Here is an 18,475-nt window from a genome sequence, read left to right as displayed (position 1 = left end):
CATGTTTTCTGTGCTCAGAGAAAATGAAACTACTCAAGAAATGTACATTTGATATAATGGTATAAGTATATAAAATGTATACGACAAGCTAACACTAGGTAAATGTCAAAGCCACCTTTGCTAGATTTAACTGGAAAACGGAAGAAAGAAAGAAGTGATACCAGTATGTGAATGTTTTACAGTTGCTGCTTCAATATACTAGTCGAAGCCTGCCAGAGCTATTTACCATCTCAGGACAATTTGTTCACTTCACTTAGAAATTAGAAATGTGCTCTGGCCAATAAATCTAAATTTATTTTGTAGTAGTCATTTTGCTTAATGGAAGTGTTTTCCAGATGTTGCCTAAGTCTAGTCGTCTGGGCCCTCTTCCAATAAATGAGGAAAGTTTGATTTCATAGGTTGTCACTGTTGATTTTGTCTAACCTTTGGACTAATTGGTTCATCCCACTATATTTGCACTGATATATAAGACTTCCAGGGCATGGGATAAACTCATCTATCCTTTACGGGTAAGTGTCAAAGTTAACTTGCTTCATGGAATTAAATGTGTTTTCATTAGAGGTATTTGAAAAAAATGTATAAGGATAGTAGTTGGAAATTTTTGAAAAGGATTATATTTATGCAATACACCTGTTGGAAGTCTCTGAATTTATATTGAGAGTTAAGGAAAAGTTGGAACAGTAACTCCATGATGCTTATTAAATTACATTTCAATGACACAGGTTATTATTTTCCTTAAGATAAACTTTTAACCTTGCACTGGTAAGTACATGCTATACTTTGACTAGAGTTTTAAGATAAATCTATTCTATGTTAGAGATTTCTTAAATATTAAAACTGTCAATAATATGGCTGAGGGTGACTTGATTTGTTCTGCATAAAATTAAGTCTAATGGTCAAATATTTTCTGTAGAATTAACTTGATTTAAAGTCTTGTTTCAAGAATAGCATGGTTTTATTATTAAGTTACATTTTTAAAATTACTGAAACATGTATAGTGCAAGCCTAAGTTAGTGGTGAGATGAAAGAGCAGTTTTCTGATACCTTGATTTTATTTTCAGCAAGGGTACCTATGGTACCCGAAAACAACCATGGCGTGGAAAACACTTCCCATTTACCTGGTGTTGCTGCTGTCTGTTTTCGTGATTCAGCAAGTTTCATCTCAAGGTAGCTTAACCATCGAACATACTTTTATTTAACAACTATTGCTAATCATTCAGTCTTGATTTTTATAACAACAGAAATATATTTCTAAAAATTTATATTTGCTTGAGTTTAATATATTGTACAACCTTAAAATAATATACAATATGTAGCCTGTTTATAAGTGCTTCGGAATTCTCATCTTTTTCTCCTTTTGAGAGTTTTGAGCTTCTGTAAATAATAATTTTGGTACTTGTTATTTCTATGGTTCTCCCAAAAGTTTAAAAAGTGCAGACAGTTCATCATAAATTTATGCTGGAGCTATATAGTATCATAAAAATAACTAAAAAGAACAATATTTAGATAACATATTTTTTGCCTATATGTTGAACAATTTGGTCTTTTAAATCAAATAAATTATTGATAACTTATTTTGGCATCATTTAGGCATAGATACCATATTATAATAAACTACAGTGTTTCAAATGGCATTTTATTAGTCTTGAAAATGTTCTCTTTTTCTTACAGGAACTATTCATCCAGGTATGGACAAATATAGACGTGACTGTCATTTTGTAATATAACATGAAACTTTTCACAGTCCTCTAAAATAGGTCCTGGATGAACAGTTCTTGTTATTCATTTTTTAGAGAATGTTAAAGTACACTCAGTGTAATCACATTAGTAGAAGATGCTATCATGCCATCTAGATGGATTAAGAGTAACAATGCCAAGCTTTGGATTTTTCTTTTCTTTTCCTTTTGTTCCCCTTTGATAAGCAAAAGCTGAGAGAATAAAAATCAAGATTCCTGACAGTTATGATGAAATTACATTTCTAAAGTAAACATTTCCAGTAAAATATGAAGATTCTTATGAAACCTGAACAAGAGTGGTAACTGTCTGCACAGGCATAAGTTGCAGAATTGTTTAGATAAGAAAAGATGGGAAAACACATGAAAGCAAATGTGAATAGTCAATGAGAACAATGACTACTCCAGTATCTCCAGACCCTTCGGCTTTCGCATAACAATATGACAAGGTTCAAACCACTGGGGGCACTTTCTAAACTGCCTTTTGCTCTGTAATACAATTGGTTGTTCACTAAAACAGTGCTACTTTAATTTTAATTTTCATTAAATAAATGAAATTAAAATTAACGGGGCTGGGTGGTGGCTCACACCTGTAATCCCAGCACCTTGGGAGGCCTAGGCAGACAGATCACCTGAGGTCAGGAGCTCAAGAGCAGCCTGGGCAACATGGCAAAATCTTGTCTCTATACAAAATACAAAAAATCAGCCGGGTGTGGTAGCGTGTGCCTGTAATCCCAGCTACTCGGAGACTGAGGCAGGAGGCTTTCTTGAATTCAGGAGGTGGAGGTTGCAGTGAGCCGAGCTTGTTCCACTGCACTCCAGCCTGGGCAACAGAGTGAGACTCTGTCTCGAAAATAAATAAATAAATAAAATTAATGGTTATAATTAATAGCAATAAAAGTAGGACAGACACCTAGTCTATGAAAACAAACTTTTCCTGTAAGGATGATTTCCTTTTTTTTTTTTTTTTTTTTTTTTAAACAGGATCTTTTTTTTTTCCAGGCTAGAGTGCAGTGGCATGATCTTGGCTGACTGCAACCTCCACCTACCAGGTTCAAGCGATTCTCCTATCTCAACCTCCTGAGTAGCTGGGATTACAGGCCCCTGCCACCATGCCTGGCTAATTTTTGTATTTTTAGTAAAGATGGGTTTTCACCATGTTGGCCAGGCTGGTCTCACCTGACCTCAGGTGATCCGCCCGCCTCTGCCTCCCAAAGTGCCAGAATTACAGTTGATTTCTTATTTCAGAAATCTGCCAACCATAAAAAAAAAATCTCTTGATACTGTCTTGTCTGCTTCTCTTGCTTTCTCAACCTCATCTCATTCTCTTTTTCCTTTATATATAATATATGTATTTATATACATACACTATATATACATTTTTGTATGTGTTATGCATTCATGTATGCAAAATGTTCTGAAAGTTGTCCTATAATTTACTGTTTTATTTGCATATTCAGACCTTGGCATTCCTGGACTCTATTAAGATTTGTTTTCAGTGTGTTTCAACATTGCTCTGTGGATTTAGGACATTGCACCTGCCAATTTCTGTTCCCGAGATGGATTCCATTGTCACATTCCTGCAGTCATTTCTCAGGGAGGGTTTTAAGGTGGTGTTTTCCAAATGACTTTTTAAAAATATTTGAGAATGAGTATGCTTTTATTATTGTTTGCTTATTTGTTGCCTGGAGAATCTCTGTTCATGACCTTTATAGTTATGCCCAGTTATTTTAAGTGTTCTCACTTTAGCAGTGGTTGTTAGTATCTGGCTTCCCTGACATTTTAAAAATCCAGTTATTCCCACCAATTAAGAAAGAAAAAGCTCAGTAAAGTTTGTGCTGGTGCAACCAGCTTGCTTTAAGCTTATCATCAGGAATGGGAGGCGATGCGATGGGTGGAAAAATCTCAGGCTTGAAATAAGATATATCAGAGTTCAAATTCTGGATGGATTGTTTACTTAAGGTGACCATAAAATGTATTATCTAAATTAGGACAATTATAAGAGTAAAAGAGTTCACTACAAATAATTGGAAGGTATTAATTAGCCTACGATGCAGATACACCGGAACTATTAACTAGCCGTGTGATAATGAGCAAGTTGTCAAAATTTCTGTGTTTCAGCTTTCTTATCTCTAAGAAAGGGCTATTAAATCCTGGAAACATTTTCATAAGCATTAGAGATAATGTATGACTCAGTACCTGGCATAGAGAAGCTCAATAAATGTCAACTGCTAATCATCATAGCCACAGCATCGGTAGTAGCTGTAGCTGCCACCTCTCCCTTGGGAATATCACCCTCTTCAGGCAAAGCCATTACTTTGCCTGCTTTTCAAAAGTGTATTTTTTATCTCAATCTAGTGAAGAATAAAGTGACATAACTGAGATCACCTAAGACATCAGCCAAATATCAGCTGGGCCTATTGCTAACATCATTCCAACACTTTCTCGGTCAATAAAATTCTCTCTCACCAAGCAGCTTCGTCCCCCTCATTAGATTGCTCCCTTTCTATAAAGTGGTTTGGCCATATTTACGCCAGTATTGTATAATTTTAGATTTATCAAGCTGTGCAGGGAGATGTGGGGAAGGGTATTCTAGAGATGCCACCTGCAACTGTGATTATAACTGTCAACACTACATGGAGTGCTGCCCTGATTTCAAGAGAGTCTGCACAGTGGGTAAGTCCTGAGAGCGAGTGTCTCCTCTGTTAAGCAGCTCTGTGAGTCTGTGAGTGCCCCCTTGCACCCTCGTGCAGTGCTGTCTGTGAGACTGAGCCTCCCCTTGCACCCACTTGCAGTGATGTTTTCCCACTGTATCACTTCCTTTGCTTAAGTGCCTTTTCCTTCACTTGCATAAATGTTGCAGCGCGTTGTACCTAAGGATGGTGTCAAAGCTTGTGATTACTGGGGAGGGTAAAGGGAGCCTGGAAATCTGTCACTTGCACAAGGTTATTGACTAGTTCCAAGTAAAATGTCTTATTTTAAATAGAGAAGATACGGTGAGTCAGCAGTCATTAAGTATATAGTAAGGAGTAATTATTTGCAATCAGAGATGTCCTCGACTAGTGATGAGGTCTTTCAATAGTTTCGTCAAAAGAATACATGAGCGTGGAATAATCTTGTCTATCATTTGACTTTTTGATATTAATACATTTCTAAATTACCTGGAAAAGGCACTTTAAAGATAAAGTGCTAGTGTTTAATGATGAATTTCAGTTAAACTCGAAGGTCTGAATTTTAAATTGTGAGTAGTGTTTCACTTGAACATATTTTGGACCATTTTGTTATTAACACAGAAACATTTCCTATTCAATTTAAGAAAATTATAATTAAAATTATTTGAAAGGTATATTTGCTTTAGAATTTGAATGTGAAGGTGAGGAATGCATTGCACAATTTATGTATTGGGTGGGTAATTATTTCAAATAGGCCTTGGTAAGTCCTGGTACCTCTAACCAAGGTTTTTTAAATTTTCCTGTTTTAAATGAGTAGTCCTCCCTAACATAGTCCACACTATAAGATTAGGCTGAAAGCTTTCAACTATACACGTTTCTCAGTTTGTCATAATAAGGGTCTCTGCATTACAAATGATTTTTAAGCCTCAAAAGTGGCCCATTTATAGGAATATATATATATACACAGATATAGATTTATATGGAATATATTGCTGAGATCTGTACATTCAATTACTGTGAATCTATTACAAAGCAGTGTGTGAAGAGGAGAAGGATGAAGAGATTTCATATTAAGTGTACCTCACTATTTAGACATTTCCCGATTTTTCATTGTTCATACATGTGAATAACTTAGGCAGCATCAGGACGTCTTGAACGGCAAGAAGAGTGGCCCTCAGTCACCATATTTCTTTTTTAACTTGGGCTGTCTCCATCTGGGATACTATCTAATTTTTCCTGGATGATGTACTTCAAATTTTAAATAAAAGACTTAGAAATGAACTTTTGGAAACCTAGTCGAGTTTAAGGTGGGAAATGGCTGTCAAATACACGGGCCTGGCTTCGCAATTAATAATCTGTAACTTCTTGTTTTGCTCTGGGTAGAGCTTTCCTGTAAAGGCCGCTGCTTTGAGTCCTTCGAGAGAGGGAGGGAGTGTGACTGCGACGCCCAATGTAAGAAGTATGACAAGTGCTGTCCTGATTATGAGAGTTTCTGTGCAGAAGGTAAGCATCACAGTACCAATCAATGCTTCTCAGTACAGGCAGATCTGTGCACCGACCTTAGCATCACTGCTAATGTCCAACATGCAGTCCATCTCATGCCTTGATTCTACTAACATATAAGCTATTTCATAACAATTTTGTGTTGTGGAGATTAAGTAAAGAAGAAAAGCGCCTTGCAACAGCAGCACCCCCAGGCTCAGCCAGGCTCCAGGAGCACAAGATGTTGCTAGAGGGGAAAGACAGAGGATGAGGCTGAATGCACATGTCTTTTTTTTCTTCAGATATGGTTCAATTTCAGGTTAAATCAACAGTAATCAACCCACTTGATGATTTCTTGTCTCACCCTTGCTGACTTCACGAAGTCAACTATCCTTTGAGCTATCTGTGCTTTTGGCCTCAGTGTTTGAGTATATATTTAAGGACACAAGCAACACTTTCAGCTTCCCTAAACAAGTAAATTTATGAATTAGTTTAAGCCATTAAATTTACAGGCAAATCTACGTAACACGTTGTTAACTGTCATGTTCCTTCCCATTTCTGCAGTCTCTTCAGCAGTCTGTATTCCAATACATGTGCATGGTAAAGTCAATAACAAGCGATATTCCCATCCTAAAATCATCTTCTCTATTTATAGGTCTTGAAGGACTACTCTAGAATATAACAAAAGGCTCCAGATTTTATAGAAAAAGATTTTAAAAACATACTTAAATACTGAATTACTTTCCTTTACCAAATGGTTGTTCTTAAATTCTACTTTGTTAAAACAAGAATATTTGTGGAGGTGAAGATAAGCTTTGCTTGCATAATCAATCTTATCATTTTATTTAAACAAGCCTTCACCTCCTGCTTGTTTAGAACAGTGAAGAAACAGAGTGGAAAACTGTTAATCAGCAGAGTTGAGAGATGTTTCTTAGCCGTTCAATGTTTTCATGGGAAAACATTCCAAAAATAATGAAGACAACACCCTTGTAATAAAAAACTCAGAGCTCACCCTTCCTGCAGCTTTTAGCAGGTCCCATGATGAGTGACACATATTTACTCATTACCCTAATTGTTTTGGCTGTGAGACAAGAAAGCTAAGAATTTGTTTTGGGCAGAGGATGTGTAGGGAGGGAAGATGATTAGAAAGTGATGAGACATTGAGAGAACATTTTGATAAAGATAATACTTTATGCTAAGAAATGTTTGGTCAGCTTACTTAAAGTTTAGGTAGAACTCAGTGAAAAAAAAGATGAAGGAAATGCTGGCCAACTTTCTTTACAGAATTCATAAGATAGTCAGGGTCCCAACTTAAAATAATAAAACCACTCAGAATCTCAATACTTTATTGTTTAAGTATAATAACCCAACTATCTTGAGATTCACCACCTAGTTGTTTCAGTATAGATACCACTTACAGGTGTCTATACATCTAAAAATCATAACATTTCAAGAATTGAAGGAATCCCAGCCATCCAAGTGTCTCCGAATGGGAGAGAGAAAACAGAGTTCAAGAGGCTAAACGTTCTGGCCAAGAGCACGAGCTAGTACATGGCAGATCTGTTTCTCAAATTGAGATACTTGACATTTTTGTTGGGTGGCAAGAGAAATGAGAGGGGCAGTGGCCAGTTCATGGAGACTATAGCAATAGGGTTCTGGGGCGATGTTGCTGGGAGCAGCACAATTTATCACAACTCTTCTGTACCCAGAAAGTCCCCAATACTCTCTGTTTTCGTATCCTTCATTAGTCCCTCTTGTTCCTAATGATTAAAAAAAAAATTTAAAAGTTCCATGTTTTCTCTTCTAGACTGAGAAGCAGAAGAGGGAAGGGGACTAAAAGGTTAAAAAGATACACTCTAAACCATTAACAGTTGTATCTTTGGGAAGGGAAGCACATTTGAGGAAAAGCATAATGTGAAGGTGTGAACTTTTCACAAGAATATTCATGTGGAACTTTTGTAATTAAAAAAACAAAGGGCAAATTGGTATCATTTAATTTAAATGAATATTAAAACAAAAAACGAATACTAAAACAGAAAAAAAATTCTGAAGGCAAAGACTTTTAGAAATCATCTTGAATAAACATCTTAGTTTGTAGACAGGAAGATGAAGTTCAAGAGAATTATTTGCCTAAGGTCACAATGGTAGAGGCTCGTAGGTCTAGGACTGGAATTCAGGTCTTCTGATTCCTGAGACTTTGCTCCCTGTCATAACTTACAACAATCTGAGAACTAATATTTTATAGCAATGCATCCTTAGAATAAAATGGAGTCATTCGTGTTGGGCTGGAGCCTGCCTGCACTGGCTGTCACCAGCATCTACTCTTGAAGCTAGATGCATCTGTGCTTTTCACAGTTAGAGCTGCTGATGAAAACAAGATGTTAACTGACTTGTCTTGCTTGGCCTCAGTGCATAATCCCACATCACCACCATCTGCAAAGAAAGCACCTCCACCTTCAGGAGCATCTCAAACCATCAAATCAACAACCAAACGTTCACCCAAACCACCAAACAAGAAGAAGACTAAGAAAGTTGTAGAATCAGAGGAAATAACAGAAGGTAGGAAGATGACAGATATAATCAAAGGAGCTTTCTTAGATGAAATAACTTGTAGGTGACTGCTTATCTAAGCCCATTCTCAGAGAACAGGGTAATCTTAGGAATCATGAGGCTCATTACACTTGAAGGTTTTAGACTTTGCTTTTAAGTAAAGTTTAAGACAAAGTATAAACTCTCAGGTCTTTCTGTATTTACCAAACCCAGCATGAGTCTGGGTTAAAACAAATCAGAAGGGACACATCTTACTGTAAAAAACAAAAACCATCCCATGAGTTTCTTTGCAGAATAATTTGATTCTGTGTTTTGGAGGATATGGGAAAGTTGAGAGATACTAGTAATACTGCTAGTATCTGTGATAAGCCCAGGTGCCTTGCTTTTAACTGACAGTTGAAAGGCAGTTGGTCATATTACTAATAAAAGCAAAATCCAGATACTTGTAGATTAGTAAATAGCACTTCTTGCTGTATTTAGACTGTCAGTTCTTTTTTGTTTTAAATCAAGTTGGTGTGATCAAACTTTCTATTTGATTTATAGAACATTCTGTTTCTGAAAATCAAGAGTCCTCCTCCTCCTCCTCCTCTTCCTCTTCTTCTTCAACAATTCGGAAAATCAAGTCTTCCAAAAATTCAGCTGCTAATAGAGAATTACAGAAGAAACTCAAAGGTTTGAGCATTGATAAAGATCAAAGACTATATCAATGCCATATTAACAATGATTATACTTAAAAGTAGTGCGTGTTGGTAGAATGAAGACATCTCAATATGGGGTGGGGGAATATAACTTTAAAACTATTATCTTAGAAAGTACCAAATGAATACTTACTACAGGAAATTAGTGCCAAGCAGCTCAGAAGCCACTCTAAAAGCAAAGGATAAGAAGATGCTGTAGCAGTGACTGTGGAACCACAGGATGGCACCAGAGATGATTATTTATGGCGTTCTATTGTCACTCTTATTTACTTGATATCATTTTGCTTCTTCCCCTTCATCTTCCTTGCATCTTCATTTTCCCTTCCCCAGCTTTATTTTAACAAACATTTATATACTACTGTTCTAAGTGTTTTACAAGTATTAATTCATTAAATTCTTACAAACCTCTATGGAAAAAATGTTATCCATATTTTACAAATCCTCTTTATTTTCCTAGTAACTTATATATCTGGCTGATTTTTCTCTAGTAGAGACTGTGGTACAGAGTAGGCTATTATTGCCTGAAAAGAGATTTCCTTTGCTGTTTATTATTTCCTGAAGTTCTGGTTCTAAAATATATTCTCTTTCTCCAGGAAATACGGAATTTTTGGATAAGGGAGTTTTAAAGAACTCTAAGTGGTTGTGATTTCCTCCGAAGCATTCTCTCTAGATAAATAGCCAGATATTTAATCTTTTAGTCACCCAGAAAATCATGCACAAAGCCACCCTTGGGCTTTGTAGTTCACCTGTGGGGTAGCTGCTATGGGAAAGCCTTGATAAATACTGTCTTTTTGCTGCCATGGCACCCTAATCTCCTACTTATGTCCCCTGGGACTTGCAAGTTTAGCTGCGCAGAAGGAAAGGAGTGGCTAATAGCCCTATGTATGGGAACAAGCCTCAAGCAGGGACTGTGCGGGTGACTGGGGCAGACTGCTCAGAGGTAGCTATAGAGGCCTCTGAGATAATTGTTGCAGCAAGATGGTAGTACTAGGTTTCCAGGAAGAAGGAAGGGACACTGGGCACTGAAGAATAAGACTAGAAAAGTGGAGGGTAAAGAACATTAATATAAACAGATGAATTAGTGTTATTTGTTGTGTTGCTAATTTCAAAGTTGCCACTGACTTACATGTATTAATTGTATAGAGTTTAATTTGTGCTTTCTCATCCCTCATCTCATTCATTCCCTAAAACAACTCAATAAGATAGGTTGAGTATTTACCATTTTACAACAAATTAAAGGACATAGTAGAGGTTAGCAATTTGCTTAGAAACACACAACTAGTCAATGATAAAAATGGGATCTTTATCTCACTATTAAAGAAAAAAAATTCTAAAATAACAAGATGTGTTTTTTCTCCAGGAAAAGATAACAAGAAGAACAGAACTAAAAAGAAACCTACTCCCAAACCACCAGTTGTAGATGAAGCTGGAAGTGGATTGGACAATGGTGACTTCAAGGTCACCACAACTCCTGCCACGTCTACCACCCAACACAATAAAGTCACCACATCTCCCAAGATCACAACAGCAAAACCAAAAAATCCCAGACCCAGTCTTCCACCTAATTCTGATACATCTAAACAGACATCTTTGACAACGAATAAAGAGACAACAGTTGAAACTAAACAGACTTCAACTGATGGAAAAGAGACTACTTCAGCTAAAGAGACACAAAGTGTTGAGAAAACATCAGCTAAAGATTTAGCACCTACATCTAAAGTGCCGGCTAAACCTACACCCAAAGCTGAAACTACAACCAAAGGCCCTGCTCTTACCACCCCCAAGGAGCCTACACCCACCACTCCCAAGGAGCCTGCATCTACCACTCCCAAAGAGCCTGCACCCACCACCACCAAGTCTGCACCCACTACTCCCAAGGAGCCTGCCCCAACTACCCCCAAGGAGCCTGCACCCACCACTCCCAAGAAGCCTGCACCCACCACTCCCAAGGAGCCTGCACCCACCACCACCACCAAGAAGCCTGCACCCACCACTCCCAAGGATCCTGCACCCACCACCACTAAGGAGCCAGCACCCACCACCCCCAAGGAGCCTGCACCCACCACTCCCAAGGAGCCTGCACCCACCACCACCAAGAAGCCTGCACCCACCACCCCCAAGGAGCCTTCACCCACCACTCCCAAGGAGCTCACACCCACCACTCCCAAGGAGCCTACCCCAACTCCCCCCAAGGAGCCTGCACCCACCACTCCCAAGGAGCCTGCACCCACCACTNCCAACCCCCCCCAAGGAGCCTGCACCCACCACTCCCAAGGAGCCTGCACCCACCACCACCAAGAAGCCTGCACCCACTACTCCCAAGGAGCCTGGCCCAACCACCCCCAAGGAGCCTGCACCCACCACCACTAAAAAGCCTGCACCCACCACCCCCAAGGAGCCTGCACCCACCACTCCCAAGGAGCTCACACCCACCACCACCAAGAAGCCTGCACCCACTACTCCCAAGGAGCTCACACCCACCATCCCTGAGGAGCTCGTACCCACCACCCCTGAGGAGCTCACACCCACCACCCCTGAGGAGCTCACACCCACCACCCCTGAGGAGCCCACACCCGCCATCCCTGCGGAACTCGCTCCCACCACCCCTGAGGAACCTGCTCCCACCACTCCCAAGGCACCAGCTCCCACCACCCCTAAGGAGCCTGCTCCAAAAACTGCTCCAACCACCCCTAAGGAGCCTGCTCCAACTACCCCTAAGGGGACTGCTCCAACAACCCTCAAGGAGACTGCTCCAACTACCCCTAAGGAGACTGCTCCGACTACCCCTAAGGGGACTGCTCCAACTACCCCTAAGGGGACTGCTCCAACGACCCTCAAGGAGACTGCTCCAACTACCCCTAAGGGGACTGCTCCAACTACCCTCAATGAACCTGCACCCACTACTCCCAAGCAGCCTGCCCCCAAGGAGCTTGCACCCACCACCACCAAGGAGCCCACACCCACCACCTCTGACAAGCCCGCTCCAGCTACCCCTAAGGAGCCTGCACCCACTACCCCCAAGAAGCCTGCTCCAACTACTCCTGAGACACCTCCTGCAACCACTTCAGAGGCCTCTACTCCAACTACCACCATGGAGTCTCCCACTAGCCACAAAAGCCCTGATGAATCAACTCCTGAGCTTTCTGCAGAACCCACACCAAAGGTTCTTGAAAAGAGTCCCAAGAAACCCAGTGTACCTACAACTAAGACTCCTGCAGTGACTAAATCTGAAATGACTACAATAGCTAAAGACAAGATAACAGAAAGAGACATACGTACTACACCTGAAACTACAACTGTTGCACCTAAGATGACAAAAGAGACAGCAACTACAACAGAAAAAACTACCGAATCCAAAATAACAACTACAACCACGGAAGTAACATCTACCACTACTCAAGATACCACACCATTCAAAATTACTACTTTTAAAACAACTACTCTTGCACCCAAAGTAACTACTACAACAAAAAAGACAATTACTACAACTGAGATCATGAACAAACCTGAAGAAACAGCTAAACCAAAAGATAGAGCTACTAATTCTAAAGCGACAACTGCTAAACCTCAAAAGCCAACCAAAGCACCCAAAAAGCCCACTTCTACCAAAAAGCCCACTTCTACCAAAAAGCCAAAAACAACACCTAGAGTGAGAAAACCAAAGACGACACCAACTCCCCCCAAGATGACATCAACAATGCCAGAATTGAACCCTACCTCAAGAGTAGCAGAAGCCATGCTCCAAACCACCACCAGACCTAACCAAACTCCAAACTCCAAACTATTTGAAGTAAATCCAAAGAATGAAGATGCAGGTGGTGCTGAAGGAGAAACACCTCACATGCTTCCCAGGCCCCATGTGTTCACGCCTATAGTTATTCCCGGCATGGATTACTCACTGAGAGTACCCAATCAAGGCATTATCATCAATCCCATGCTTTCCGGTATTAAGAATCAGTTATTTTCATTTTTAAAGCTGGTAATGTTAGTTTACATCTATATGAACCAGAATGCCTTAATTTAGTATCACTCGACTGAGATGTATTACCTGACCTGATTAACTTGTGAAGTTTTACAGCTTCCGTGTAGGTAAGCAGAGGCGTATAGTAAGCTTATTCATTCTTTAGGAAATTAATAATTTAGGGTTGGGAATTTAGCATGTGTGTGTCTGTGAGCAGCAGAGATGGTACATCGAATGTCAAAAAAATTTAGTTGGGAGTCTATTCTTAAAAGTACAATGCAAAGCAAAAATGTGTAGTATCATTTTCCAAACTAACCCAAAGGGAGGGCAATCAGAACTGAAAGATGCAATTTCACATTGAGTTCATACATCCAATAAATGTCTAGTTTACATGAAAATCTAGGTAACCTGGCCCATTCCAATTCATCATAATTTATTTCATGTAATACTTTTGAAGAGTAGCATCTTTAAGTAAAATGGAATTATCAAGTATATAACTATGCAAACGCGTCAAACTCTGTTTTTCAAGATCTTAGAAAAGGTAAACAGGAAATAGAACCCTGTGGAAAGACTTGAAAAAACATACATACTTTTCTCATTTTGTTCTATATTTGTTTTGTTTTTGTTAATTTGTTTAGATGAGACCGATATATGCAATGGTAGGCCAGTAGATGGACTGACTACTTTGCGCAATGGGACATTAGTTGCATTCCGAGGTGAGCTATGTACACGTTTATTTTTCTTCTCATCATTCTGTTTCGGCATTTATGAGAACCAAAGTCATGGAAGAGTGCTAGTTTGGGTTGTTTTCTGGAGGGGAATCTGATTGATAAACATACCTCACAGGAGAATCTGAGAGTAATAATGGAAATATTGGATTAAGAAAATTAGACAAAGTAACAAAACAAAATCAAGACCCTGAACTGATACTACTGAGGTTTTTTTCCTACTGTTAAGATTTAAAAGGTAGTTCAATTTTTTTTGGGGGGGCGGTTGTTAAAATTTTAATTTCATACCAAATGAAATGACATCAGCATGCATATTCGCTGCTTTATTTGAAAATAACATCTCAATTGTGATGTGTTCAAGTGTTACACTCTGTCGGAGGGTAACAGAAGAAAAGTTATTTCATGTTAATTCTCTGCTGTACTCTCTGCTAGTCAGTCTTAACACATATTTAGATTAAATGTGAAAATAATTCCTTTTTGTATAGTAGAGGCTAAAGAGATGTTAGCCATTAAATTATAATTCCTTAGTTCTAAGAGATAAAGAAATTGAGAACTAAAGAGATAGTAAGTCACAAAGCCGAAAGGCTTTCTTGAGACAGGGTCTCCCTCTGTCACCCAGGCTGGAGTAGAGTGGCACAATCACGGCTCAATCTCCTGGGCCCAAGCGATCCTCCCGTCTCAGCCACCTGAGTAGCTGGGACTACAGGTGTGCGCCACCATACCTGGCTAATTCTTGTATTTTTTTTTGTGAAGACAGGGTTTTGTCATGGTGCCCACACTGGTCTCAAACTCCTGGGCCCAGCCATTTACCCACCTGGACCTCCCAAAGTGCTGGATTACAGGTGTGAGCCACTGCACCTGGCCCAACCAATAGCTCGTTCTAAAGAAACTAGAAAACTAAAATATCTCAAAGGTTACGCTAAATTTCGGACTTGGGAATTACCTGCTCTCAGAAATGTTCAAACACTACCTTTTGGATCTGACTAAACTTCCAGTCATACAATGCATAAGAAAACTACATTTTTTTTTTTTTTTTCCATTTTGGTTTCTTTTGTGATAGGTTTAGCATTCAGCTTGTAGGCTGATGTTTTTCCTTAAATTTTAGGTCATTATTTCTGGATGCTAAGTCCATTCAGTCCACCATCTCCAGCTCGCAGAATTACTGAAGTCTGGGGTATTCCTTCCCCCATTGATACTGTTTTTACTAGGTGCAACTGTGAAGGAAAAACTTTCTTCTTTAAGGTAACACAATTATCTTTGTGAGAGAAATTTAATTATAATTTGTAAATGCATTGTTTATTACAACATATATCACCTTAACCTCCAATATAAGTGTCCGCACTTTAAACTATCATCAAAATTTAATCATAAGCAAGTTTGATAACATTAATGGTCAAAATTCAACCATTCAACTAAGTTAACATGTTCTCTCTACACTTAAATCTAGAAATGAGTTCCTAATCTTTTTTCCCAAAGCTGGTAACATAATTTTCTCTTTTAAATTATCAGGATTCTCAGTACTGGCGTTTTACCAATGATATAAAAGATGCAGGGTATCCCAAACCAATTGTCAAAGGATTTGGAGGACTAACTGGACAAATAGTGGCAGCGCTTTCAATAGCTAAATACAAGAACCGGCCTGAATCTGTGTATTTTTTCAAGAGAGGTATGTGCTACATAACTGACAAGATTACAAAACTTTTAAAGAATTACACTCAGCATTTTATTATTGAGTTTACTGTTAAAAGATATCTTTAATGGCTGCAATCAAATATTTTCAGTGACAAAAATCAAAATTGAGGGTAGTATTCTTATTGTCCTCAATTTTTACTTAGATTTCTTCACAGGCAAATCACAATTCATTTGAGTTTTCAGGTCACTGATAGAATGTTTTACTTTCACTTCACAAATGTGCATGTCATCCTTGCACAGGGGCTATGCTAATCTCTGTATCATTCCAATTTTAGTGTATGTGCTGCCAACGTTAGCACTTGTCACTTTCAATTGAAATTAAATATATAACCATGTAATTGGCTGCATCTATTCATTCAACAAGTATTTCAGGGTTTAATAATTATTTTTACAATACCCTTGACTAACAGCCATTAAAATCGACATATTATATGAAAAATGAAACAAAATTTTTTCCTATACATTGTAAAAGTTGCTTTCCATCTTTTCTGAGGGGATTAAAATTTTCATTTTCCATGTGATATTCTAACACATAACAGGTGGCAGTATTCAGCAGTATATTTATAAACAGGAACCTGTACAGAAGTGCCCTGGAAGAAGGCCTGCTCTAAATTATCCAGTGTATGGAGAAACGACACAGGTTAGGAGACGTCGCTTTGAACGTGCTATAGGACCTTCTCTAACACACACCATCAGAATTCACTATTCACCCGTCAGACTGGCTTATCAAGACAAAGGTAACATTTTTATTCTGTTAAAAAAATCCTTAAACATAAGTAGATGTGATACAGTTTCTTATACAGTAAGGCTTATGAAATATAGATACTGATCAAACAGCCCTAATAATTTAAGCTTACTGATGAAAAACTCATCCACTTGCCTTAGTGAATAACCAAAGACCAATACTTTCTTTTTCCTTGTGGGTAAGGAAAGCAGTTTGTTCAGGTTTGTCAGTTATAACCAATACTATTTATCAAGTACTTCTTACCAAGAACTATTTTTATATACCGATCTATAACCTTCAATAGTTCTACATCAGAGGGCAAAAACTGAGATTAAAACTCAGATCTGTCTGGCCCTTCCCAAGATAGTACATTGCCTTTTAATCTGGTATCTTTATTATTAAACATGTCATCTACAGGTTTCCTTCATAATGAAGTTAAAGTGAGTACACTGTGGAGAGGACTTCCAAATGTGGTTACCTCAGCTATATCACTGCCCAACATTAGAAAACCTGATGGCTATGATTACTATGCCTTTTCTAAAGGTAAGTTATTAACTAATAGTTTCCCAAGGAGGTGATATCATTTGTGAAAATAATGAAGATAAAGTAAAAATGCTGGCTGCAATGATGACTGAATGTGAGAAGTTACACTACGATACTTAATTCTAATTGCTGTGGAAAAGAGTTAAGACTTTTGCTTTAATTTCAATTAAAATGAATGGCACTGCAATTCAATTCTGCTCTAACCTTTATGAGATTACGATAAAACATCCAATTACTAGAGTAAAATTGCTACTGACGATAATATTTTACTTCTATCATTTGTGGCATTTAACAGATACCTTGTTTGACACAAGGTTATACTGATTTGCATCATTGCAGTCTGTAAGATCAGAAAAGAAGTGCCTGAGAAACTAACTTTATCAATTAAATTGTGTTACTCAGGATGCTTTTCTTTGAAATGCCCAGAAATCTAAGTTATTTTGCCTGTAATTCCATAATATGAATGACACTGGCATGTATTTTTTAAAAAGAACCCAAGTAAATTATTTTTCAAACTTGGTTACTCTTTAATGCTTATTTCATAAATGAGAGTTGAATCTGATTTTACAAAAAGATGGTGAAATGTCAATCTTCTGAAACATTAAAAAAGCTGAAAGGTTGGAAAGTCTAGGCAATTGTTTTTCTTTCTGTTATAAAGTTCAAATTAATTAGTAAAAACATCTCTATTAAAATGATAAACATTGTCTTTGAGCATAATAGTCAATATAAGTTATTTTTTAGTTCGGGCATTGTTTTCTTTTAACTAAAAAAATGTTTTCTCTTCCATTTAGATCAATACTATAACATTGATGTGCCTAGTAGAACAGCAAGAGCAATTACTACTCGTTCTGGGCAGACCTTATCCAAAGTCTGGTACAACTGTCCTTAGACTGATGAGCAGAGGAGGAGTCAACTAATGAAGAAAAGAATAATACATTTTGACACTGAAAAACATTTTATTAATAAAGAATATTGACATGAGTATACCAGTTTATATATAAAAATGTTTTTAAACTTGACAATCATTACACTAAAACAGATTTGAAAATCTTATTCACAGTTGTTATTGTTTACAGACCAATTAATTAATATTTCCTCTATTTATTCCTCCTCTCCCTCCTATTGCATGGCTCACACCTGTAAAAGAAAAAAAAAATAGAGTCAAATTGAATATATCTTTTAAGAATTCAAAACTCATGTATTCACTTACTCTACTTCATTATAAAAAATATCTAGGCATTACGGATATAAAACTGTTGGGTATTCTACAACTTCAATGGAAATTATTACAAGCATATTAATATTTTTGTGACATAAGTACAATCTAAAAGTTATATTGGAAAACATGGAAATATTAAAATTTTACACTTTTACTAGCTAAAACATAATCACAAAGCTTTATCCATTGTATAAAAAAAATAACAATATAATGGCAATAGGTAGAGATGTAGAGATACAACAAATGAATATAACACCATAATACTTCATATTTTCCAAATCTTAATTTGGATTTAAAGAAGAAATCAATAAATATAAAATATACATATATTTACTGTATACCTAAGGTATACAAATCTGTCTACCTGAAGTTTACAGATTGGTAAATATCACCTGTTCAACATGTAATTATTTAATAAAACTTTGGAACATTAAAAAAAATAAATTGGAGGCTTAAGGATTAGAAAACTTGTT

General features: G+C 37.7%; 2 protein-coding genes and 1 non-coding gene across 4 annotated transcripts in view; 1 reads left to right on the top strand and 2 right to left on the bottom strand.

Moving 5' to 3' along the window:
• Positions 1 to 494: 494 nt before the first annotated feature.
• On the top strand, positions 495 to 18,464 carry PRG4 (proteoglycan 4). The gene is given in 14 exon segments (XM_025377964.1): positions 495 to 509; positions 1,062 to 1,167; positions 4,287 to 4,409; positions 5,789 to 5,908; positions 8,297 to 8,446; positions 8,981 to 9,109; positions 10,496 to 11,369; positions 11,371 to 13,079; positions 13,735 to 13,812; positions 14,930 to 15,066; positions 15,334 to 15,490; positions 16,056 to 16,253; positions 16,658 to 16,783; positions 17,575 to 18,464. Coding segments are annotated over 13 exon segments (3,975 nt in total). The 5' UTR covers positions 495 to 509; positions 1,062 to 1,091; the 3' UTR covers positions 17,673 to 18,464.
• Positions 15,708 to 15,815, bottom strand: LOC112615465. The gene has a single exon (XR_003117375.1). It is a non-coding gene; the product is annotated as a U6 spliceosomal RNA (small nuclear RNA).
• Positions 16,244 to 18,475, bottom strand: part of TPR (translocated promoter region, nuclear basket protein) — a 65,159-nt gene continuing 62,927 nt past the window's right edge. For both annotated transcript variants that reach the window (XM_025377946.1, XM_025377955.1), the window contains exon 52: positions 16,244 to 17,920. In XM_025377946.1, coding sequence (XP_025233731.1) covers positions 17,865 to 17,920 — 56 coding nt within the window. In that variant the 3' untranslated portion in view covers positions 16,244 to 17,864. The remainder of the gene's footprint in view (positions 17,921 to 18,475) is intronic.

Source organism: Theropithecus gelada, chromosome 1 (genome assembly GCF_003255815.1).
Source record: "Theropithecus gelada isolate Dixy chromosome 1, Tgel_1.0, whole genome shotgun sequence".
Lineage (NCBI taxonomy): Eukaryota > Metazoa > Chordata > Mammalia > Primates > Cercopithecidae > Theropithecus > Theropithecus gelada.
This window is presented reverse-complemented; position numbering and strand designations above follow the sequence as displayed.